The sequence below is a fragment of the Labrus bergylta genome, chromosome 10 (genome assembly GCF_963930695.1).
Source record: "Labrus bergylta chromosome 10, fLabBer1.1, whole genome shotgun sequence".
NCBI lineage: Eukaryota > Metazoa > Chordata > Actinopteri > Labriformes > Labridae > Labrus > Labrus bergylta.
In genome coordinates, this window is record NC_089204.1 from 9,871,575 (window position 1) to 9,896,257 (window position 24,683).

Sequence of the window (24,683 nt, forward strand, 5' to 3'; positions counted from 1 at the left end):
GTATTTTCAACCACTGAAGCTACAGACCAATCACAGATCAGTGGGTGGGAACTCACTCCCAGAATCGCAACTTAACGTCCGCCATATTGCTTGGAAGCTATGCAAACAGGTTCTATGGAGAAAGCTGATAATGGCGAGAAAATATAAATACAGCAGCGAGATGGCTGCTGCCGACAAGCCAGTCTTGTGTGTTAGCTGATGCCGCCGCTGGCCGCAGGGGCCACCGCTGGCTATATTGCTATATTGCTGGCTCAGCAGCCGAGACATAAGGTCTGCTTGTCGGCTGCGGTGAGGACGAGGAGCCGGAGCCGGCTCGAGCTGGGGCGGACTGGTGGTGTTGGTGCTCTCACTGTTTGCCTATGGACACAGACATAGAGTCTGTTTTCTGCCAGGAATTTCCAAGATGCCAATTCCTTCTGGAAGAAACCTCGGAATCAGCTGAGGAAACAGCCGTATGTGTTGAAGTAAATATGTCTGTAAACCTGACCTTAGTGGGATTGGCCTGCGGTGCTGTGCATTCTGGGATTTGGTGCCAAAAAGACACTTTTTGCCTTTTCTCGGCCAAGAAGGCACCAACTTCAAAATTTATTTCACATTTCTACTACGTATATGACCCAATGTCAATACAGATTCATGTTTCAACGGGTGAAGTATCCCTTTAAGAACAGATGAAAAAAGGTTTATACCAGCATTTCCTCTGTTGAAATATGGGGGATCTTTTGTACCAGTATTATATTTCCTCTTCTTATTGTTTGTTTTATAATTCCTTTTTTTGCTTTCTCATGTTTTTTGACTCATGAACACATTATGTAAAACATTTTTTATCAGACTCACAAAATGGATCTCAATATTTTTTTTCCCCTGGCCTGTCAAGGCATCTGTACCATACAGCAGGTGTGCAACAGAGTGAGAGTGTAAATGACTGATCTACAGTATATACGGGACATGTTTCAAGACTATAAATTCAGTACAGAAAATCATAAGACTTCTCTGCTGCTGCCATACAGCTGTCACATGTTAATAATATATTATTTTGCTGTGTAATATATGTGAGGCAGCTTGTGTTTGATGGTCATTTCAGCCCACCCAGTCTGTAGTTCAAAGTGTAACCACTTGCTGCTATTCTACTTTGGTAATACAGTCATTACGGCCTGTAATGTAAAGGGTTAACCACAAAAGTAATTTGATAAGTTTTTAGGATTTCTTATATGGCCATATTTCAAGTACTCAATTCCACTTAACATTCATTTACAATGTTTTCCCTTAGCTTTTTCACCACCTCCCCATCACTAGTCCTGAGGATACTGCATGACCCGAACCCTCTCCATGTCTCTAACACTGGTTCCTCTCTCTCTCTTATGTCTTTCTCCTCTTCACACCTTTTTGCATGCGACTGTGTCTGCTGTGACTGATCCCAGGGCTTAAAAGGACAAGCAGGGGAGAAGGTAAGTTTAGGAGCATGTGTAAAATAGGAACAGTTATTTAATTTTTTTTAAAAAGCAGCAGACAAAATTCACAATGTCCTAAAATGTTCTGGCTGAAGTTTGGTGTTGTTTGGTCATCTATGGTTGACTATGTATGCATCCGACCAAGTAGGATGATTAGGAGATAAATTGTGAAGTATAAACTAGCTGTCATTTCAGTCTTTCTTAAATTGTAACTTTGTGGGTGGTGGTTCAGGTTGGAAGTACCATGCTGTGCTGTGTACTGTGTGTACAGGTAGCATGTGATTTATATCAGGGACACAGGTCTGTATTTTAAAAAAGTATCAGGGTCACATTCTGTAAATGGTTTCCCACCCTGGTTGGATTACCTGAACTTTTACACCGTGAAACACAATCGTAACAATTTGTCATTCAAACGTCTGAAAGTTCTAATTTAAGACTCCCCAAAGAAAGTGCAGAGACATTTATGGAGGCCACAGCAGAGAACATGAGGAGATTCTCAAAGAGTCCTTAGAATGAATAGAGTTATACATCGATATAAATAAATATTGTTACTGGTGTGTTGTGTAACAGTTAAATCCTAGCTCTCTGTCATGTTGAAGTTTGAATAAATACGAGCTGCCAGCTGGGACAAAAAAGATTTATATTTGCCTCAAGGTGGAAATTACATGTTAGACAAATTTTTACTGGAGGCTCTGAATTTTCCCACTCGGCTTCATGAATTGCAGAAGTGTGTCAACAGAGACGGTAATCATTCAGTCAATCTGCCAACGTCAGCCTTACAGGAACTTATAAATCAAAATAATCATTTTTATTCACATCACTAAAATGAATTCTACCCATAAAAGAGGAAGCGGTGTCTGCTGAGGTTTAGTCAAGGTTGAATATAAGTTCATCAGTGAAAATACACTCAGACCTGGAGGTTTCATCAAGATAAATGAAGAGCTGTGTACTCGTTAAATTTTAACTACTCAGAGTTCTTGATGAAGCTCAATGTACCAATGCTTTTTTAGTGGGTCCCTGTTATTTAATGTTCATGTTATTATTTTTATTTGTACCCATAAAAGGACAATTTGCAAATGGTTTTGTCAGGGAAGGCAATTTTTTTAGTTTAACTTTTTAACACATCTGTGTTCCTGAACTCTGCAATATCATTTAGCTCTCTTTTTTATATTAAAATGTCCAGCCATAGCATCTGCTCAGAACAAAAAAAGTAATATTGACTAATGAAACAGGATTTATCTTAGTGGACACCAAATGATAGCAAAAAGAAGAAATATTGTACTTAGTACCCTTGCCAGAAACACAATTCCAAAGCATAGGTAATGTTTTATGTGCATGTAAGACTTGTACAGCAGCAAAGCTTACACCTTCCCCATAACAACCTAGCCTGTATTTAACATATTTCTCTGCTTAAGGTGTGAAAAAAAGATAAATTCAGTTTTAATGAGAAATCTCTTGTTCCAGGTCAACATTTTGCAAATCAATGTGCATGTTGGATTGGAAGCCAATTCAAAATTGCTACACATTTGCCAAAACAATCATCATTTCCTATATACAGTATCAGCCTTGTCATAGTCAGAGGCATCTGATTTACAGATTTGTTTTTCGTCAAATTCAACGTGATTTGTCACATCTAGGTCCAAAATCTTGACAGTCATACCACAATGACATATTTGTTTGTCAGCCAAACACTTTTAATATGATCATTCATAACTAAAGTTGTTATAACCTCTGCCTGACTTGTAAGGGAACAGAAATAGTAACCTGACCACCAAGGCAGTAAACGGAGAAGCAGACAACTTAGCGGCGGATATTTGGATCACTCTTCCAACCCCTATCCAAAATAATCTACAGACTTCCTTTTTATTTCTAGGCAGGGAACATATTGTAACAGTGTAATTGGGATTTGGCCCATACTGTCTCACAGTAGCTGCCAGGACAGAAGGGGATGAAGAAATCCAGGATTTACACTCTGCAGTACTTGGCTGTAGATCATCTCTTACAAGGAAGTGTCTCCTCAGACAAAGAGGAGTAGGGCAGACTTATGATAAGTAAATTGAAATAAAAAATAAAAAGTGAAAGTTACCTTTTCCAGACACTGCACTCTCGAACAAAAGGCTTTTGTGGGTTCTGTGGGAAAGGGTTTTGGGCAAGAGACTGGCAAGGCTGGAAGGAAAAACAGTCAGACATGATGGATTGGTTAAGGGGGAAAAAAGCCACTAACCAACCACCATAGAAGATGAACACTTACCTTGAGAAAAGTTAATTTAGGAGGAAATGAGATCTACATAGTTTTGTCTGCTTGTTATTCCACATAATTTAGTGGTGCATGTGTGTGCATTTGCTCAGATTGGGTCCTGGTTTAAGATGTGATTCTAAAGTTTTCCTTGTTACCTTGACCTCTTAAAACCGGAGTAATCCAATCTCTGCAGGAGTGTATCTGCAGATCTTTACTTGTCTGATGCAGTAAACCTGTAGAAAACCAAAGAAGAAACTGAAAACTGCTTCAGTTGACGTGAACCATTTTTCTGCCTGTACCTTTGCCTTCTGGCCCCTAAGTGATTTGTCTGTCATCAAACCAAGAATAGGAAAACAAACTTTTGGCCTCCTAAAGTAAGCATTTGTTCAGAAATATTTAGAATGGCCTTTGTCTTTGATGGATGGCCGTTACTTTCAGACATGGACAGGCCATAGGGTGCTGGTTTAGCTTAGGTGGTAGAGGGAACCCAATGTACAGGGACTACTTTCCTTGTCACACTGGATCCCAGTCCTGAAGTATTTCTGTTTTTTCTCATTCCTTACTCTCTCTCCACACATTTGTTTAATTCCTTTCAGCCTCAGGGCTCCCTACATATTAATTTATATCTTATTGGCTTAGCTTTATGCTGCCACTGGGCTTTGTGGAATTGGACTGGGCAAGTTTTGCTTTCATACATAGACAAGTTTATTTTCAGATGCAGACAGTACATAAAAACTGTAACAGGCTTATTTCTGAACCTATTTAATTTATGGTTTTGTTGAGTACATGAAACTTGTTGATAAGACAATGACGTGAGGGGTCTCAAGGTGTTATTACATTAAGACAGACGAAAGAACAATGATCAAAACTGATGCAACTGTGGCAGAGATATCTTTGAATGGGTTCATCTCTATAAAGTTTTTACTAATTATCATGCACCATAAAGCTTCTTTTGAATCTATGCTCACCGTTTTTCAAACATGATCAGTGTCTGGCCCAAGTTTATAAATTTGTAGTGCATAAGATGAGATTTACCTCAGTACTAGCTCTCGCATTATTAAGAGTTACATTGGTTGAGTGCCCTTTTGTCAATTGTTCCAAGCTAGATTTTTTTGCAATAAAAGTCGTCTTCTCTTGGAGAGCCATTATGACAGAAAAGCTTTAGCAAGTTCAAGATTGGCTAGCATGTTAGCCGATAACTTGCTAGCTTCAACTAACCCTACAAACAGTTTTATCAATATACTTTGAAACTTTCTACTGTTACCAGAGCTTTGCATTTCTGTGAATGTCCTCCACAGCTGTGTGAAAGGAGGTATTAATTGGTTGGAATAAGACTATTTGTGTGTTAAACACATGCTAGTGGCTGGATGTGGCCCTGCTAAAGCTAGTTATCTTCTGAGGACTGCTACAATGTGTTGACCTTGTGTTGTATTATAAATAGGGGAAAACCATGGGAAACACCCTTTTCATCTTATCCCTTTGTTCTGCTTTCTTCCTCTGTTTCTATCTGTCTAAAGGGAGCGCCAGGCGAGCCAGGTCTGTCTATCATTGGACCAAGAGGACCTCCTGTAAGTTTCTGCACCTCTCCCTTCACCTAATAAACATCTTAGCTTAATGCCAAGCTGTTTTATTAGCTACTTACCCATTATAGTAGACCTCTGCTTAACACATTAGGATTTAAGATGGCTTCAAGTTCTATTGATTAAACCAGACAATTGAAGATATTTGCTTTTTCTGCCTTGTGGGTTACTGGGCTTTGGTGGATGTTAGTGTAGCAACACTATCTTTAATGAAAGCTGTGTGAATGCACCATATATAATAGAAATATGCTATATAATAGCAGCTTGTGTGGAAACAGCTGCATTGTTCACGATTCTTGAAACTGTGGTTTAGTCAAAAAAATGGGTCATTAGTCACACTTGTTTTATCAGGAATCTAAGAAAAAAGACTCCATTCTGGTCCAAATGTGGTGAGTGTTTGTTATCCAGACACCAGGTCTCAGTCTTAATGGATGAACCCAAATTCTTGGGAGGCCTGATAAGTTTAGTGCGTCTTTTTCTTCTCCTTTTTCAGTTTTCGGGAAAACAATGTCGCCTCTCAAGTTGCATAATATGCCTTTAAAAAGTGGCACAGCCATGAGTCTAGCAGACATAAGTGGTGTCTACATCTGTTTTTGTAATTGAGGGTTATTACAATCTTTACCCGTATGCCCACTCTTCCTGGATGGTAATAGGCATTTCTGATGAATAACAGGCTGTGGAGGAATCTCTATACAGGAGGAGCCAAGTCTTGAACTTAGAAGTCCAGTCAGTCAGAAACACTTAGAAGTTAGTTTACCACAGCAGGTGAGATTGCCATAAGAGACTCTAGCCATGACCTTAGATGGAACAAGGGAGTTGATTCAAGAGAGAGGTGAGAACTAGAGGAAATGACAGCTTAGGCGAGCCAAAAGCCTCGACTTCTTCGCCACATTGTCATTTCAACAGGTTAAATGGATGAGCGTAAAGATATTTTCCACTTAGTGAAAGGTTTTCAACTTAACAGCTCGACTATGGGCTGCAAAGAAGTCATATTTTAGAGACATGATGTTTTATAGCACACTCACAATGATTTCAAGAAACTGTTAAAAGGGAAATAATGAACAACTACATCTGGTCTTCATCAGCAGATGGATGTCTCTATATTCCGGAACTCTTTTGCAACACGTTTGGGTTGCAACAATATTTGAGTGTTAAATCTTGAAGAAAGTATTCTGTAAGAAAGGAATCCCAAATTAAGTTACAGTTACAAGCTTCCCAATAACTTAAAACTGGATTCCCTGGATATTCATCTTAAGATTGATGATTTTTTTAAGGAAGCATTTGTTCATGTTGGCTCAGCAGTGTTGCGTGACTCTATCCCTACAATCTGTTTCATTAGTCACGTTTCCTTGTAATTCTCTTCCCTTGCTTCTTTAGTTTTCCTTCAGTGCTTTTCCCGAGGATATTGAATGTCTTGTACCAGTCCAACAAGCAAGGTAGAAAAACTAAAATAGGCCTCCAATGCTGGCTAATTGTTATTGACATATGCTCATTGAGCTCCTTCACCCTCTCTCCGTAGTACAAGTTTATTAGATTAGTGCTTGTTGGACTTTTTTTTTCAGTGCTCCTTTGCAGTGTCTGATTTCCTCCTGTGCACAGAGAATGCATGTACACATGCTTGATGTATTCCCCAGAGTCTACAGTATCAATCGCTACGTCAAAATCAATTTTAGTACCCTGTAAATACCTCTGTGGACAGATTGGGGGAGAGAACTGGATCTTCTTACTCTGCTGTTTTTTCTATGCTTTTTTGAAGTATAACAAACACACTTGATTGTTTCTCTGTTTCTCTTTAGGGGCAACCTGGAACAAGAGGCTTTCCAGGCTTTCCAGTAAGTCATGGTTATGGTCTGTCATATCTGTCCAGGTCATATTTATGTTTTGAATATTTTTGTAATGGCTAGATATTTGAGATTTTATTTGAATGCGCTAAAGAAATAAAGATGTAAAATACATTTGAACAGTCTTAATTATTAGTATGGTTGGAACACATACTTTATGGCCCACAGTGGCAGCAAAGAGGGCCGCTAAACAGTACTCGAGTTTGGTTTGGAAAGAAAAATTCTATTTTGTTACTTCTGAGTGACACAAAGTCTTTGTTTTCCATCTTAAAAGTTGCCAAGAGGTATTTCCAACGTTCTTCCTGTGACTGTATTCATAAGGTCCTGAGTGACTAATATTTTCTAGTTCATTGAAAGGCGTGCCTAGCCCATGATAGATAGTATGACAATCCAGAATGACAGCTAATCATAAATTTTGTTTAATTTTACAGTATTACTTCTTTCATCTACACCCACACAACCTACATATTCCACTTAAAAAAGTTTCATCCAGTTTTGCAAGCAGCACCTTTTTTTCAAATGGCATTGTACAATGGCCAGCTGTTGTAGTAGAAACTGTGTGATGCATTGCAAATCTCCATATGTGCTCACACATCTCCCTCTCTTTTTTTTATCCAAAGGGTCCAATCGGGTTGGATGGCAAGCCTGTGAGTTTCCCCACGTTCCTGTTGGAGTGAAATAACTGTGAAATTGAGTGCTCCTGCACTGCCCAGAACTGTGATTATCTGTAATGATAATGAGTATAATTAAGCTAAGAATAATTATGATCATTATGGTAATAAAATCTCTATTAGTGTCATTACTGTTATTAAAGGGTGGGGTTAAACATGCCATGAATATCCCAAAGAAAGTTTTTTTCATTTTTCTCAATGAAATCAAGTGAGGGGTTTTGTTTAAATTGATCCAGCTATTTAACCATCTGTGTTTTCTGTTTTATCTATTTGTACAGGGACAGAATGGACAGAAGGGAGACATGGTAAGCAGTCCTATCAGTCTGAATTCTTCATTAGCATAGCTGGAAAACATTGCAGTCAATTGATAAGCTCTTTGGGTATGTTTAATGAAATTTACAATCAACAAGTCAAAGAAAATACAAAATATTAACACAAACTTGTTTTGCTTGGGGCTGGTCTTTGGATTTATGAAACAGAGCAGTGGACTAAAAGCGGGTGACATGTAGCTAAGGGGTCAACACAGATGGAATCTGTTAGCTACTTTCTTGCTTTAAGTCAGGGTCAGTAACTTAAATGGTGACATTTGACGATGGCACACAATGATCTGACTGTACTTGAAATGGATTTAGCACATTTAAATATTCAGTATTAGTACTCTGTCTTCCTAAATCCTTAATATTAGATACTATTATTAAATTATAATAAAGGATTATCTTAAATCCTTCAGTACCTTATGAGCCGTACGGTGCAAACAGACAAGATCTAGGTTTGCTAAATTGTCCATGTCATTGTTGTTCATAACTTATGATCTGAAGAAAACTTACTCTGGCTGACTATCAGCTGTTAAAGAGCAAAAGCAAGTAGCCGGAGCAGATCTCCGGCTTCCATGGGCTGTTTAACTTTATGTTCAGTTTTCATTTTTAGTTCAGAAGTTGTGTGTCCTTCATGTCTATTAAGGTGGAAAATGGAGTTGTGGAGGTTAGTGTTGTGGACAGACTCGTCATACGTGAAACAGTTTCAAGATTTTAGTAGCCTTACTTTAATCATTCCAATTTTTGCCATTACACTGATCTGAAGGCACAGTTATACCGTGGAAGGCATAAAAAGTGAGCATTTAAAGACAAAAAAGATTGCCATTGGTGAGGGAAGACATAGCTAAATCTGCCATACATTGAGTCATTGGAGAATCATCCAGTTTCATTGTTCTTCTTTGGAGGTGAAGTCCATAAAAAGCATCTTAGTCTGACTATTGACTTTCCTTAACTGGATATTTTCCCCACCAATTAGATTCATCCTTAGAGTTATTTCCATTTCCAGGATAAAAGGGTTCTGTTCTTCATAATGATGTTAGCTTGTCTGTCATTTCAGTGTTGTCCACAATGTGTTGATGTTTTGGCTTTTATCCTGCTTATTGTGGTTTCATTAGCTTCCCTCTTGGCTCTGCTTGTGCACCACTGCTCTTGGTCAGACGGGAGGAAGTCATTATGCTAGGGTTTGTTTTCAGAAGAGGGGGACTTATGCCTTCTGTGGCCAGCCCTGTTGAATTTTAGGTTAGCACAAATGACAAAATTTCCAGGAAGCTGAGTGGGGTCGGATACTGTTAAAATAACGTTTAATGTTGATTAATGGCTCTGTAATGAGCTCCTGTTTCGTCGTCTCTTTCCTGACAAATGTCAGCTTGTATTGAAAAGGGCTTTGAGCGGTTGTCTGGTAAATGTATGGAGGTGCTGTTGCCTTCACAATGTGGCTTTAGATATGTGACTGTGAGGTCACCAGCATGGGGTGCTCTGGATGTATCCTACTGGGTCCTCTCCCTGAGTTCATTAATCAACTGTTCGCTGAGCTCTGACAGCTACTTACACTGGGCACACCCCAGGGCCTGATGGGAAGTCAAACTGAGTACCTTTGCCCAAAAAAGTAATTGGAAGAGACTCCTGCAACAGCTTATTCATTAGTTTGATTGATCCCTTGACATGTTTCCTCGTTTCACTCATGTTTATTGAAGGGATTTATGTTGAGTCATGTTGTATTCATTGTAAAGCTGTAAAGCAATGCTCAGCTCACATTAAAGACTGTCTGTGTTGATGTTGTCTTTCAGGGTCAGCGTGGTAATAAAGGGCTCCCAGTAAGTATAAAAGTCATTTCTGAAATAATAACCTGCTAACATTTAATCTTACTGCTAAATACCTTACCTTGCTGTATCTCATTTATGTGTTGTTTTACTTTTTAGGGGGATCCTGGGCCCAAAGGAGAGAAGGTGAGTCGTGGTTTTGCAATAATTTGACTGTTTTGCCAGCAAGTAATAATTGGTTCTATTAATTCCATCATGTGGAGTACTCCTACAAAATAAGCATTGCAATTCTTAAAAGCCGGGGGGTTTTAATAAAGGAGGGTAACAAAAGCGCTCTTTGAATCCCTAACCCTAAAATCATAACACTACTATATGTGGTCACTTTATTTCTGAATAGACCTTTTTGTCCTTTTCTCTTTAGGGTGTTTGTGGAGATTACACTCACCGGGTAAGAAAATCTTCACAATTTCACAACCAAAATGTTTTCTTCTCAATAAATTATAACTTCATGCTAAATTTCTGAAATGATTTGAATCTATTGTTAACAATGCAATGTAAAATGCTATTTTAATGGACTGATCCTGAACCTGTACTCTATCTGACAGATTATAACAGTATCTTTATGTACAGTGTTGTAATGTCAGAAAATTACAGAAATCTGAAGTTGGAAGAGGAGAAACTACTGCAGAAGCTTGACGAGCAAATTGCAAGTAGCTCAATGATGGGTAGCACATGCAGAGCTAAGTAGTTCTTTGGCCTGTCATCTATGGGGTTTGGCTAGTTGAGGGAAAAACAAAGCAATTACCAGCAATCGGCTGGAGCATACAGTCAGACGTGATAAAGTTCCGTGTGTGGAGCTGCCAAGAATAAGAGTCTCCTGTGTAAAGGGGGATTTTTCAGACAGCAAAATCCATTTCCAGCACAATTCAACCTTTAATTCAATAAATACGAATACTGAGATGATTAAACTTTTGCTACCTGTTTCCCCCTGAAAAAGCATTACAATGCAATGCTTAGATTGGTAATTGATCATGCATCATATTGTGATATACATCTCTCAATAGGAAATACTTTGTCAGGCTACATATATTTCAGAATGAGGTGTTCAAAGGAAAAAGGACCCAGAGAGAATTTCAGGTCGAATGATTTTATCAAGCAATGAGTCCAAGTTCCCCTTTGATAACAAGATGTACGCATGTCGAATTTGTTTTCCATTTAACTCTCTGAGCTCCCCACAACAGTCTGCATGGGAGGTCCATCCCGAGTGTATGCAGACTCTAAAGGCCTCTGTCCTGTAGTGAGACCCCTGGGGGTTGGGGGGGTAACTGTAGGGGGAGGTAAAATGTTCAGTGCTTAGACGGTTTGCCTTTCAGGACAAAGCCAGCAAGCTCAGCAAATATTTGTGTTATCTGTATTTCAGCAGAAAGTAAGGGAATGGCAGCTAGCAAGCACATTTCAAACAGCCACTCCATGGTTAATAGAATAGATTTTTTTTCTTCTTCGTGAGAGTTGGATTAGACAATTGATCAATCTCTTGTGTGTTAATGCAGATCTGGAGTATGGATGTGGTTAGCCTAACTTAGTGTTAAGGCTTGAAGCAGTGGGAAACCGTTAACCTGGTTAATTCCTAAACCTTTTGCTAAATGTTTATCAGATTGCATCCCTTTTTCATCCAACAGTTTGTGGTCAGTTATAATGACTCTTTTTTGACAAACTTGATCTCTCTTTGGTTTTGGTTTCACAAGTAATAGCTGTAGTATGTCCATATCAAAAGGAAACATTGTTAGATTTAATGGGTAGAGGATTTCATTGGCATTGGGAACATGTGCAAAATAGCAGTCTATCTGTTCTCCTGCATTAGATCTATTGCTAAGCAAGGCTAACCACATCCTGACTTAAGATCTCTTGTTTACAAAAAGGCGTTCATCTTGACATCTAACTTTGTGTATGAAAAGAAATGCACCTTTGGAGATGTCCATTTGAACTGAACATTTTAAATCTTCTCATGAGATGAGGCGCTTTTGGGTGGAAGGATAACGGCTTTTTGCAAACATTACCAGCACTGACTGAAATGACCACTTCCCTGGTGTTTAGGGCCTCTTTGTGCAGGAGCTCCCTCTGAAAACCCTGGCTGCCTTGCGCTCCAGTCAGGCTCTGACGTTAAAGGTTTGTGGGTGCCTGAAAACACCCCAAAAGATAACTCTCAGTGGGGGTGACACCAAGTCAAGCCACAAAGAGATAGCCAGTGCCCATGAGCAAAGTGATCTTCAACCCTCAACTCTCCACTCTAAAAAGTATAGATATCAATAAAGTAACAAAGTTGCTACTGGTTTGGTTCATGCAGTTACTATCACCTTGAATAGTTACTGAAATTAAGGTTTCTTGTGCCTTCTTCCAAATCAAAGGATACCAATATTAGAATGAAATTACATTTAGCATAAGTGTACAAATGTTGTATTGACTAGAAATTCATTTACACAAATATTTATTACTTAGAGATGTTTATTTTTAACTTTGAATTTACATTTCAGAAAATAAAATATAAATGTAATGTTTTGACTTATCAAGACTACTCTCTGCAAAAACACAACCTATCTGAAGTCAATCTATTTTAAAGACAACATATTAAACTTCCATCAATTTGTATCTGTTATAAGAATTCATTCTAATATTGCCAGCCTTTGACTTTAAAAGCTGTTTCAACTTGTGGTGGATAGCGGGACATGGTGAGGGACAAAGCTGCACATTTGCCTACTTTTACAACATTTATACCCCTACTTATATTTACTCATAACATGCTGTGTATATTTCCACAGAAGTAGCACATAAAGCACTGTAATATTTTTTGGCTTTCAACTGTACTACTAAAAATAGTGTGACTGATCTCACTCTGGGAAAAATAAGTTTCCAAAATGGACCAAATTATAGATTCAATATTTAGAGGTTTTAGAAATAGACACGTCCTAGTGGTATATGGCTATTGGGATAGTCTTCGCTTTATTGGTGCTTGCAGAATAAATATTGTGGAAATATATACACATCTATATATAAGCTATGTCAAAAGTAGGTAAGTTGAATGCAGCTGGTTCTACTTGGAGACAATGGGGGAATGTAGCAGCAAGAATATAGATCATACCTGTACTATCCTCTCCTAAACCTGTATCTGATCATGCTGGTCATCTCAACAGAAGCGGCGTATTGTACAGCCCTGTGTTGGACAGTTGGCCACAGTAAGTCTGGATGTGCTATGTAACTGTACTGCTGTACTCTCTTTGTGGCAAGACTGGTGCCCACTTCTGCTCAGCTGCAATCTAAAGGCCTGGCTTACATTCATGGGGACATTGATGCACAACAATCCCAAATATGGGATACATGATGACTTTAAACAAACAGACTCCAGGAAAAAAAGCATTTGCATTGTTTTGGAAAAAAAAGAAGCATCACTGTGCATCAACCATCCCCTCCATCACTCCAGGCCTGTAGTTTGCTCTTCTGTCTTTTTTCCTTCGACCTTGTTTTCTTTTTTCTCTCCCTTGCCTTCCCGTTTCCTTGCCTTTCACTCTAATGTTCTATTTCTCTTCTCCCTCCACATCCCTCCACCCTGTCCTCCCTCGTTCTTCTTTCTCTGGCCTCCTGGTGACCTTTGCCCTGTGACCTTTTTTCACCGCTGGCCACCTGTGCTTTGTGACTGCCCCCGGCAGATGTTGCCCATCACCGTGCGCAACATGCCCTCAATAAGCCCTCTAATCCTAAAACGCCTCAAGGTACAATTCTCTCTGCCCCCTTCTCGCCCTTTCTTCTTTGCCCGCCCTGTGGATGTTGACCGCCGCCATCTGCCGCCAAAATCTCTCCCCTCCCTGCAAATATTTTGAAATTAACCAACTTTTGGCTGCTACTGCTGCTCAATGTTAAGATATTTTAAAAGTTATTTTCTGTCAATATTGTGTGAAGAGGAATTCAAAGAAATAGCTTGAAATTTAAGTAGTGGTAGTCTGTGGCAAGTGAGGATAGAAATACTAAAACATACGAACAGTTGAATTGATAGAAATTGGAAAACAAAATTCATTCAGTTTACCCTCAACAGAAATGAAAATGGCAAAAATGAAAGTGGTTCCCCAAATTCTGGTTTGCATCCAATACATTTTTTATTTTATTTTAAATCTTCAATAAATAGCAACTTTTGTATCCTCTATCTTTAGCAACAGCTACAGCATGTTAACAATGAGGTGCGACAACTCTGGGGGCTGTAGGAAAAGAGTTCAGTTAGAGCCACAAATAATGCCTGTTGTTTGGCTCATGCTAAGCCCTTCCACAAAGTTTCCTTCAAATCCAGAAGGCAGTTTTTGTTACAATCCTACTGACATACAAACAGACAAAAACAGAGAACTAAAGAAAACCAGTCAACCTCTACTGTGTCTTGGCTGCTCTACGCCAGGCCACAGTACAAAATGGTGTTGAAATTGTTCAGAACAGCACATTCTTATATCAGCTATTAGTGTAGCAGCTGGAGTCGATCCATAACAGTGTCCATAAGGCCTGAAAAAGGCCTGACATGTCCAGACCTATGAATCACATATGGGCTTATTGGGCCGTGCAGAGAAGAAGACGGATGACAAAACATGGATCTAATGTGGTTAGATATGTTCTCCATTATCTCAGAAGCTTGGCAGCACTCTGCAGTCCTGAGCTACTGTTTGTGTGTGTGTGTATTCCTACAGCAACACAGTGATTGCTGAGTGACTGAAGTAGAGCCAGTGCTTTGTGTTAGGAACTCCCTAAGTCAGACCATATGTGCAAATAAATACTGTACTGTCTGTATCATATATTACCGGCATGCCATGTAAACTTGCTGCCCTCTATAACAATGGTTATTTCCATTCGGGGTTGTCTTCTGTATAACATATCAATACAATCGGGAAATTGAGGATAGTTTTTTGACATCTAAATGATGAGTACGGGAAATTAGTTTTGCTTTAAACGACAGAGAAACAGATTCAGATGTGTAACAGACAGCCGCTGAGGTGTATTAATTATCTTCATATCCTGTACTCATTTTATTTTGTTTAGTCTTGGCTTCAGCTTGAGATCATTTCCAGGGTTCCTGCTGTCAGTTGGTAGCTTGGAACATCGACAAACATAATAACTTGCTTAGAAGCTGAAGAAAAAGTAAATGATATCAAAGTCAAGGTCATTCATTCATTTCAAATGTAAGCAGTAATAATAAATAACAAAGTCAGGGTGTTTTCTGATCTCTAACTGTATTTTCCCAATGAGAATTTCAAACTAAACAAAGAAGAGGTGAAATACCTTTGACAATCATTGCAGAAAAATGGCAGGTCCAGGAATGTAATTATTACCCATGATACTTTGCAGCTTTCCAAAAACAAAACAAACAATAAAAACCTTCATTATAATGTCACATTTTCCCAAGTGCCTTGCTCTTCAAAGAAGATAGAAAAACAGAATAACAAAATGATATCGAGCCATGTAAATTAACAACACTGAAGATGCACTATGCCTACTTTCTCTGGACCGTTACAAACCAGTGGCCAATGTCAGGTGACAGAAGTTGTTACATCATGTGACGTAACAAACTTTGCTAACAAAAACAGCAACATTATAAGAACTGTCTTTGTTCAGGGATGGACTTTGTCCAAAATTACTCGGACAATGACTTTAACCACTTAAACCAAAGGTCACTGACAGTGGATATTGTGTGTTTGTTTGGCCCTCAACATTTTAAAACATTCCCACGACCCAACATTTACCTGGACCAAGTTATTCTAGATACTTTGACTTTATCTATAAGTGAATTGGTCCCAAATTGAGCGAATGAACAGAGAAATCTCTGAAAACATTAAAAGGGAACTTTTTTTTTTTTTTTAAGAATGTTTTAGCCCAGGTAAAACTTCCCTGAGTCCAGAATGAAAGATTGCACTCAAGCATCATAACCGCTTGGCTTGCTCCCCAGCTAACCCTGCTCTCTTCACCCCCACCCTTAAGTTACTTGAGGTGGAGTGTGAGGTTGTTGAATTAGCATGACCATTGTGAAGAGGTTCCATCCAGCAAGGCAGATTGTAACTCAAGGTCTCTTAGCAGGGCGACCCTGGAGCGCAGGGACCCCCAGGACCTCCAGGGCCCCCCGGACCCCCAGGCCTTAACGGAGGCAGCGGCCCACCGGTAAGTTCCAGTTTGAGTTCAGTTTTTACACATGTTGAGTTTCCACCTGAAGAAATACTTCAGCTTTACACAGAAAACTAAATGTTTTGGGCAGAGAATCATAAACATCATAAAAATATTTTAATCAACTCAATTAGGATCAACTGCCCAACGGGTGCAATTTAATGTTACTTTCCAAAATCATTCTACAGTACTGAGCTGTTGAGACTCAAACCATCACATTTTGAAAACAGGAGAATCCATGTTACAAAAATAATATTGTCATTATCAAACTTTTCCTAGAGAGGGGCAAAGATAAGAATATTACAGATATGTTCTCTTTGCTGAGAGAAATATAAACCTCACTTGCTGCTGTCTGTGACTCTCGAGTTCCAGTGCTGATATTAGTTTTCTTGATGCAACCAAATTACCTAAAACAAGCAGTCAGTCTTCTAAGTATTAAGTTAAAGTTCAGTTTTGTTCTAAGTTTAATTTACTGTTTTGCTACTTTGCTTTAATTATTTTCGAAGGAAAGATATTTATAATTGCTGTTGGGTTCTAACTAGGTCCATATTTGGTACGTTTGTTGATATTGTGCCTAGTTCCTTCGATTTTATAAAAACTATTTCTGCTCCTTACATACAGGGTAAACCTGGTGAGCCTGGCAAACCAGGAAAAGACCCAAGGGTAAGCTTTGGTTCACTTATTCCTCTTCCTTTATTTTCCCAGACCCTTCTCAAAGGTGAAAGATTGTTTGTGTGATGTCAACCGCTTTGTGTTTTCTACTTTGTTTCTGCAGCTTTTACTGGGACTGAAGGTAAACATTTTTCTCTTCTTGTCAAAACATCATAATTACAGTTCTGAAAAGCTTAACGTATCACTTTGGTCTCTTATGATGACTTCAGAGTTATTACACACAAACACACTCAGATCCAAGTACAACAGGCCACATGAAACAGGGATCCAGTCAAGATGTTTCCACTTGGACCAAGTGCAGCTATTCAGAAAGTTAGCCTCGCCTACACAACACTACACACTGCCTTTTGAGTGGATGAGTATAGATCTCCACATGATGCATTAAATGCATCACGGATTATTTAGGAGGAGGAATGTTGATTGAGAGTTCAGGGAAGCGTACAGGGTCCTGTAAACGCCTCAGACTATGGAAAACAACTGAAGCTCACAGAAGTTCTTCTCTCGTGATTGGCTTCAGCATTAGCAGTAATAGCTAAACTACTGAGGCATCTGGTCGGAAAGATTTAAACCCTCAAGTTCAGCCCCTTGTTTATATGTGAATCTGTCAATATTTAATACTGCATATGTTATGTTGACTGTACATATTTGTACATCATTTGTTGTTTCTCTCCAGGGTGAGCCAGGTGTGCCTGGACTAAAGGTGAGCTCTTGAATGCATACCATTTTTAAAAAGTACATCGTAAATTAGAATCAAAGACATGGTTACATTGGCTTTGAAATACTTACTACTTACTTAAAACCATCACTTTATTTCTTACTGTTTTGTTGGTCTTTCCCAGATGAGGGAGGCTGCTCTTGTTCTGGTTGCTTTCACTGACTGAAAAACATCCAGTTTAATTGTTTTAAGAAATCAAATATTTTACCTATTAGACATATTACAGAGAGAATCTCAAAGAGAGAATCTTTGCCCCTGTCTTGTGTTGTGTCCGCTTACTGTGTGTTTGCTGTAAGTCACCTTGCACTTTAGATCAGCGTTATAGTCTGTGTGTCTCTCTCCACATCTTTTTCTCAGGGTGATCGAGGTGATGTCGGCACATCAGGTCCTGAAGGCCCAAAGGTATTCCACAATAACATTTACTACCTGTAAAACGTTTTCTTGTTGAAAGTATTTTTTTTTATTCAGGGGTTCATGAAACAAATGAAACACTTAATAATATAACCAGATTTCTTAGAATCTGCTGTGTTTTTTGTTTAAAAGTTATATTAAGTTGATGGATGGTAGAAGCAAGGGTCTTTAAGTTGATTGATGTCGTGCCATTATTGATGCTGCTTTGGCTTTTAAGATATTGGATTTGAGCACGGACAACCATAATGGGATGTTGCCACCGTGGAACTTGGTCCTAAGCCATGAGTTTGGCCTCTTGGGTGCAGGTTTCCTGTTTGTTTTGGAACGACAGTAGAGGGACCCAGAGTTGGATGAGGGAAAACATTATAAAATAATGACGGGTGAGAAATTCTTACACAAAATTTTAAACTTAATTCGTTAGAAAGTGAATAAGGCATCCCATTTAGATAGGAATCATAAGTGCATACATCCTATCTAATAATTAGTGCTTTATATGATAGTGGAAGACTTTCACTCATCAACAAAAGGGGAGCATAGTCTTCTTGAAAGGTATGGTTGGTACAATTTCTGCAAGCAACTCATCTAATATATGCATGAACAATGTATTTCTGTGCAGAGTTTGCATGTATAGGTTCTCTCTGAGTACTCCGGCTTCCTCCCACACTCATGGTAACACATGCTGGTAAGATTAATTGGTGACCCCAAATTTACCCCATCTCTCACCAATGACAGCTCTAGCCCCCTGCGACATTGAATGGGATATAGGATAAGTGGTATGGATGGATGGATGTATGGATGTATTTTAAAATATGGGGTCTATGGGGACTGAATTTTGAAGTCTGAAGATGCTGTTACAGGAACAGCAGTTTTTTGGTTCTTGCTTGATTGCTTCATTTTGAGATATAGAGGATGCTGTTTGGGGGTTAGGTTCCATGTGGTATGAGGTGTTTAAAAAGTCTGTAACTTTTAAGACCTCAACAAGACATACCTACCTCAGATTACTGGATCCCCATATTACCTTAATTTTAGAATTACTTTGTGTAAATCACAAGGACAGTGGGCCATCTCAGCAGCATTGTCTGGCCTTTTCTAGCAAACATTATATTACCATTTATATAAGATTGTAAAGGAAAGTATAAAATGAAGCTATGAAACTTGTTTAGAAGCCATATCAAATAAATACCGAGACTCTGACCTCACAAAATGATTCAGGTAGCATCTGCTCCCACATTTATGGTTTTGACATTTGTTCAATGGAACATGTTTGTTGGGTTATTGCATAACAGTCTCCCTAGTATTGAACAAACAGAGATGTACAAAGCATACAAACACATGTGCACACACTGACACTAACACAGTGTGTGGACAGCAGGCTAAAGGATTTAACCTTGGCTTTGAAGTTTTGTGGGGGGCAAAGTGAGTTATGCCTGCCACACTCTCCACGTGTTTGTCCTTCTACACTTTTCCATGGCTTAACAGACTTCCTCTAGAGGACAAACACAAGCACATGTACACGAAGCTGATCAACACAACTCCAAGCTATTATTTGGCATTAATAGAATAACTGACTTTTAAGGAGTTGTAGAATACAACAGGAGAGATGCAAAACATGTGATTGATAAAATTGAAAAACAAGACTGAAAAAGAAAACTGCAAATAGTTAGAAAAAAATATAAATCATTATATCATAATACAGAGGAGTCCTCAAGAATGAATAGTAGAGGCCAAATTTTAGCATGAATGATATATATATTTTTCTAAACTCTATATTATATGTCTATAATATCATATATTATGAGCGGAATCAAGAATTGGAACACGTATGAAATCAAGATATATAGTGTCCTTTAAACCTCCTTTGGTCTCCTTAAAACCCATGTTTTAACATTAGCATGTATTTGTGTTGTGTAACTGGCCAAATAACTAACTCTATTATACATAATCTCACCCTTGCACACTGTTGGCCAGCTGTTCTTAGCACTTTGTGCAAAGTTTTTAATCAAGTCCTTTTTATACAGATAACAGTATCAGGTCTTCAAGGAAGAATGTGACATTTACACTGTTTACAATGAGTGAGAAGCGTGAGTCCTGTCAGCTGTGTTATTGCCGGGCTGTGTTTACATCATGTTTACATGGACGGGACGGCCTTGATTATGAAGCTGTTTTAAGTCAAGGACTAGAGAAAAGAATAACAGAGCCTACTCATTTCTTATTTGGATGTCACATAAGTGTCTTTAGATCACAGCCTTCTGTGTAAATTGATGTACAATATGAAGCTATGAGTTAACCTAAGTGTGCTAATATTAGCCTGCTAACACAACAATGCAGGCCACAGGCAATTGCAGCTCGAGCAAGGGACAGTTTTGTCTGCCGCTTGCACTTAATGGTGCTTAATAATGGTGCGTCATAATTCATAACTCCTTCGTACGAATGCAAGTGGAGAGGGGTTGGAGGTTTGCCGCTGGAGGAGAGCGGAGGCTTTAGAATAGCAGAGATGTCACCAAACAGCAGTTTGTTTTGGTTTCATGGGTCTACATCTACTGGATCAAAAAGTTGCACATTCTTCCTTTAAAAAAAACAAATAGGTAACCTTAAAACAAAAAAAACAAAAATCAAACCTCCAATGAGTTTGGTTATCAAAAATCCAATAACCTGTTATTAAGCAGTGATGATCTTAAAGAGCCCATATTATGCCTTTTTAGGGGTTCGTATATATTTAATCTATGTTCCTACTTTTGTACGTTCACAATAGATGAAGTCCGAAAAAAGTGTCTGTTTTCATGTACTGCTCCTCCTTGCTCACTCTACGCTCTGAGTCCGTCAGCTACACTCTGTTGAGCCCACACTGTTAGACCCCACGTGGGCCAAGTCTGCTCTGATTGGTCTGACGATCCGCTCTGTTGTTATTGGTCAGTTGCTCAGCACGCGTCTCGGAAATTTCAACATGAGCTGCAGGGCTTGCCACAACGAGCCAATGGGCTTAGATCAGTAATCTCACACTGACAATGATGCCGCACTGACAAATTTTTATCGAGGGGGGCTAGAACCAAGCGTTACATGCAGACTTTGAATTTTTGCACATAGATGTGCCTAAACATGCACAGGACACTTGGAAAACACACTAAAGGGCATATAAAACCAGAAAAAACATAATATGGGACCATATTATGCCCTTTTTGGGGTTTGTATATTTAATCTATGTACCTACTAAAGTATGTTCACAATAGCTAAAGTTCTAAAAAAAGTCTCTGTTTTCATGTACTGCCGCTCCATGCACCGGCTCGCTTCTGACTCTCTCTTGAAGGCTCTGAAGTGCCCACGTTCAGAGTCCCCACATGTGCCAAGTCTGATCTGATTGGTTGGCCTGTCGGCTCTGCCGTAATTGGTTCTCGGAAATGCCACGCCCCTTTTACCATATTGGGAATGTAGCCACTTTGGCTCCGAGGGTAGCATAAACATTAGCACCTTAGCACTACTGTGCTACCGCAGGCTACGGCATATCGTGGGCGTGCCACAGAAGTTAACGGACCTGCAACATGAGCTGCTGGGCTTGCCACAACGAGCCAATAGACTTAGATCAGTGATATCACACTGACAAGACGTCACACTGGCAAAAAAAATTCGAGGGGGGCTAGAACCGAGCGTTACATGCAGCTAATGCTGCAGCTAACAGGAGGACGTAGGAGAAGCTGCGTCTACGCGGACTTTGAATTTTTGCAAATAGATGTGCCTAAACATGCACAGGACACTTGGAAAACACACTAAAGAACATATAAAACCAGTAAAAACATAATATGGGCCCTTTAAGATGGATGAAAATGATGAAACCAATGGTAAAATATAAAATATCACACATAGGGAACAAATAACCCAAGTAACATTCAGTATTTTTTATCAATAAAGCAAGGACAGCTGTGTTTCTTTGATTTAATTGCTAATATGAAGTTAATACCCATGAATTCATGATGTTTAATCTAACCTCAACACTTAATGTTCCAGCCGAAGAAGATCATGAGGTAAAAAGATTTTTTACTCAATGATCCCAATTTACTATTTTTTTTCATCTAAATCCTGTACAACTAGAATACAGCATCCCCATCATCTGTTTTGGGAGCTGCTATAACAACAAAACCCCAGCAGATATCTATAGCATGACTCTTTTTGAAAGTGACTTTTCCTGAAGCCACTATGTTTTCACTGTGACTATAAAGGTCACATTGAAAAACAGAGGGTCCCTCTGAAGTTTATACTACAGCTTTTCTTAGGATAGGATTGCTGGAAGAACTTTGTTGCTGTGAGCTCCTCTGCAGATTATTGCCTTGTAAACTTCCAATCCCACCATTCTTTCATCTCACTCTGTTTAAACATTAAAGCGTACCAAAATCCTGTTCCTGTTTTCTAGCATAAACTCTACCAGCACATCAGGGTATTGAGTTAAAGGTCAGTAAAAGGACAGAGAAGAGGCCTTCACAGATGCCTTCTTTCCCAGCGGCTACAAATCAGGGATTAGATAACTTCTTTTAAGAGATGTAAACTGCTTTCAAAGTTTTCCGTTGAGCCTCTGACACTTCCCTCAGCGCTTGTCTTAACGCCTATAGAGGATCTTGTGCTCCATCTAGTGGACCGGTGTAATATGTGTTACATTTAAAGTGTTTTCTCTGCTTTTACAGGGAACCATGGGTGAGCAAGGAATAAAGGTAAGCTAAATTTATGTTTACCTTTTAATGTTTGTGTCATAACCTGTTGGGAACAGCTTTCACCACAGGTAGTGGGCTGATCACATTTAGGATATGCTGTTGCTCTGGATGCTCCCTCTCTCCTGACCAGGCTATAAGCTGTTGAAAAAACTTTCATCCATGTTGTTTGAAGGATAGAATTGCATCTTGAGAATAACATCTAGCCTAAGGCTAGCTAAGTGGCATTAAGTTGGAATTGTTACAATTTAGAACCTATAGAAGCTAAATGTGTCATCACATACAAACATTTAGGGAAGCTACAAGCTAGCTAGTTGTTGCATACCCTGGGATATGTTTCTTAATTAAAATATACAACTTGGATTGGCCCCCATGTTCAATTTTGAACTGACTCAGGAAAAATATATCTGAAATAGTTGGAGTACAAATAAACAGCAAAAGAAGATGTGCTACATTGAATTAATGCAATAACAAGCTGGCAGTCCACCTCTGAGCAGGTAGATAACCAATCAAAATTCAGGATGATGGACTGCCATGTGGATAGGCCAATCAAATTTCATTGTCAGAGCCACACTTTCCTTGTTTTGTTTAATTTACATAGTAACCACCTGCTCTTTGTATCCAGGGACAAACATGAAGACCCCTCATTTGAACTCTTAAGATTTAGTTCCCCTCCTGTCTGGTCCATTTCAAGAAGGAAAACTCCCTTTTCCTCTGAGCTTTGCTCATCTTTTGATGTACCACTGGTTGAAATTTTTACTATCCCGCTGCTTCCCTGTACTGATGTTTCCATCCACTCTGCAGGGAGATGAAGGAAAACAAGGTTTCCCTGGAGAGAGGGGAGAGAAGGTAGATTGACAGGCTAGCATGAAGTTGCGTGTGTGTGGCATGTCAAGGTGAATTTATGCATGGCAGGATAACAGACAAGAGCACTCAAAAGTTCATATTTTATTGGGGAAGCTGCTGTTTGCGGTGGAGCACTAAAATCATGGAGCTATATAGCAGTGGAATGGTAATAGAATGATTTTTGTGGTAACTTAGTTATGCTATTTCTGGCAAGAATGACAAACACTTGAACTTAGGATTCGTTTAGTTATTGTCATGCAACTAACTCGATGGTCTTCATGTTGATAAAGTTAATATGGCAATTTAAGAATGTCTTCTGAAGTTGACTTACAATGACCTGTGTATACATAAACAAGTGTTTATGGAGGCACAAACTGCTAGTTTCCATGGGTGAGGCCAAGTAGCTATGAAGCTTGAACATAAAAGATTTCCATTCTGATTCCTGACGTCCGTTTTGAGATTTTAGCAGTGATAAACTGGTCTGGAACCAGGCTTCATTTCTTCAGCAAACCTTTTCTTGTCTCTTCATAACTGTAACTCAGCAGTTTACTTCTAAATCAATTACTGCTAATTACTTACCTTATATCTCTAATTACTGTACTGCTCCTTCTAAGGACTCCAGTTCTGCAGGAGTCCTCTTTTGGCCATGGTAGCAGTGTAGTAGCATGTGTGTTTATCTCATTAAGCCTCAAAAATAGACAGATGGGGAAAAAAGGTACAAAGTGAAATACTTAAAGCAAAGTGCATATCCATTGCCACTGTCTAGAAACAGCTATCTGGAAAGGCTTATGCCGCTTAATGATAAAGAGTTAATGTAACAGTGTGGTTGCTTTAGATGTGAAGGATTCATTATTCCAGGGGGAATCTGTTTAATAAATAATCTTAAAGACTTGGCTTAATGAAACAAAGTGTTCTATTATAGGAATTTTGTGGTATACTGTACATGATGACCGGCATTGTCTGCATGGTGCTGACCACAAATGATGACTCCTGTAGAGTCAACCGCTTCCGTTCTAGACCTCTCAGCAGGCAACAGGCCAATGTCTAGCCATAGAGGAAGCAGACACAAGTACCACCGCAGGACCTTGTCCCGTCTGTCACTATGATGAAATACCATTTTGCTCTAGACTGATCCAATAATCTCTGCCTTCGAACACAGCTTTGAATTTAACTTTCCATGTGGGAACTGAGAGGGACAGAGAGATTGGATTTCATGACAAGGGAGAGTGTATGCCAACTGTTGCACTTCTTGCTTCTTCCTGACTTTTTGTTCACTGCAAATGCAAGGCAATGAGCTGCCCAGCTGGAG

The 24,683-nt window shown here is 39.2% G+C and overlaps 1 protein-coding gene across 1 annotated transcript in view; it reads left to right on the forward strand.

Moving 5' to 3' along the window:
• Nucleotides 1-24,683, forward strand: part of col13a1 (collagen, type XIII, alpha 1) — a 60,063-nt gene that overhangs the window by 10,194 nt on the left and 25,186 nt on the right. The window contains exons 4-19 of the mRNA XM_065959449.1: nt 1,419-1,445; nt 5,205-5,255; nt 7,064-7,099; nt 7,729-7,755; nt 8,058-8,084; nt 9,881-9,907; nt 10,013-10,039; nt 10,275-10,301; nt 11,948-12,019; nt 15,950-16,033; nt 16,658-16,699; nt 16,812-16,829; nt 17,382-17,408; nt 17,781-17,825; nt 22,505-22,531; nt 23,333-23,377. Of these exons, the coding sequence (XP_065815521.1) occupies nt 1,419-1,445; nt 5,205-5,255; nt 7,064-7,099; nt 7,729-7,755; nt 8,058-8,084; nt 9,881-9,907; nt 10,013-10,039; nt 10,275-10,301; nt 11,948-12,019; nt 15,950-16,033; nt 16,658-16,699; nt 16,812-16,829; nt 17,382-17,408; nt 17,781-17,825; nt 22,505-22,531; nt 23,333-23,377 (609 nt within the window). The remainder of the gene's footprint in view (nt 1-1,418; nt 1,446-5,204; nt 5,256-7,063; nt 7,100-7,728; nt 7,756-8,057; nt 8,085-9,880; nt 9,908-10,012; nt 10,040-10,274; nt 10,302-11,947; nt 12,020-15,949; nt 16,034-16,657; nt 16,700-16,811; nt 16,830-17,381; nt 17,409-17,780; nt 17,826-22,504; nt 22,532-23,332; nt 23,378-24,683) is intronic.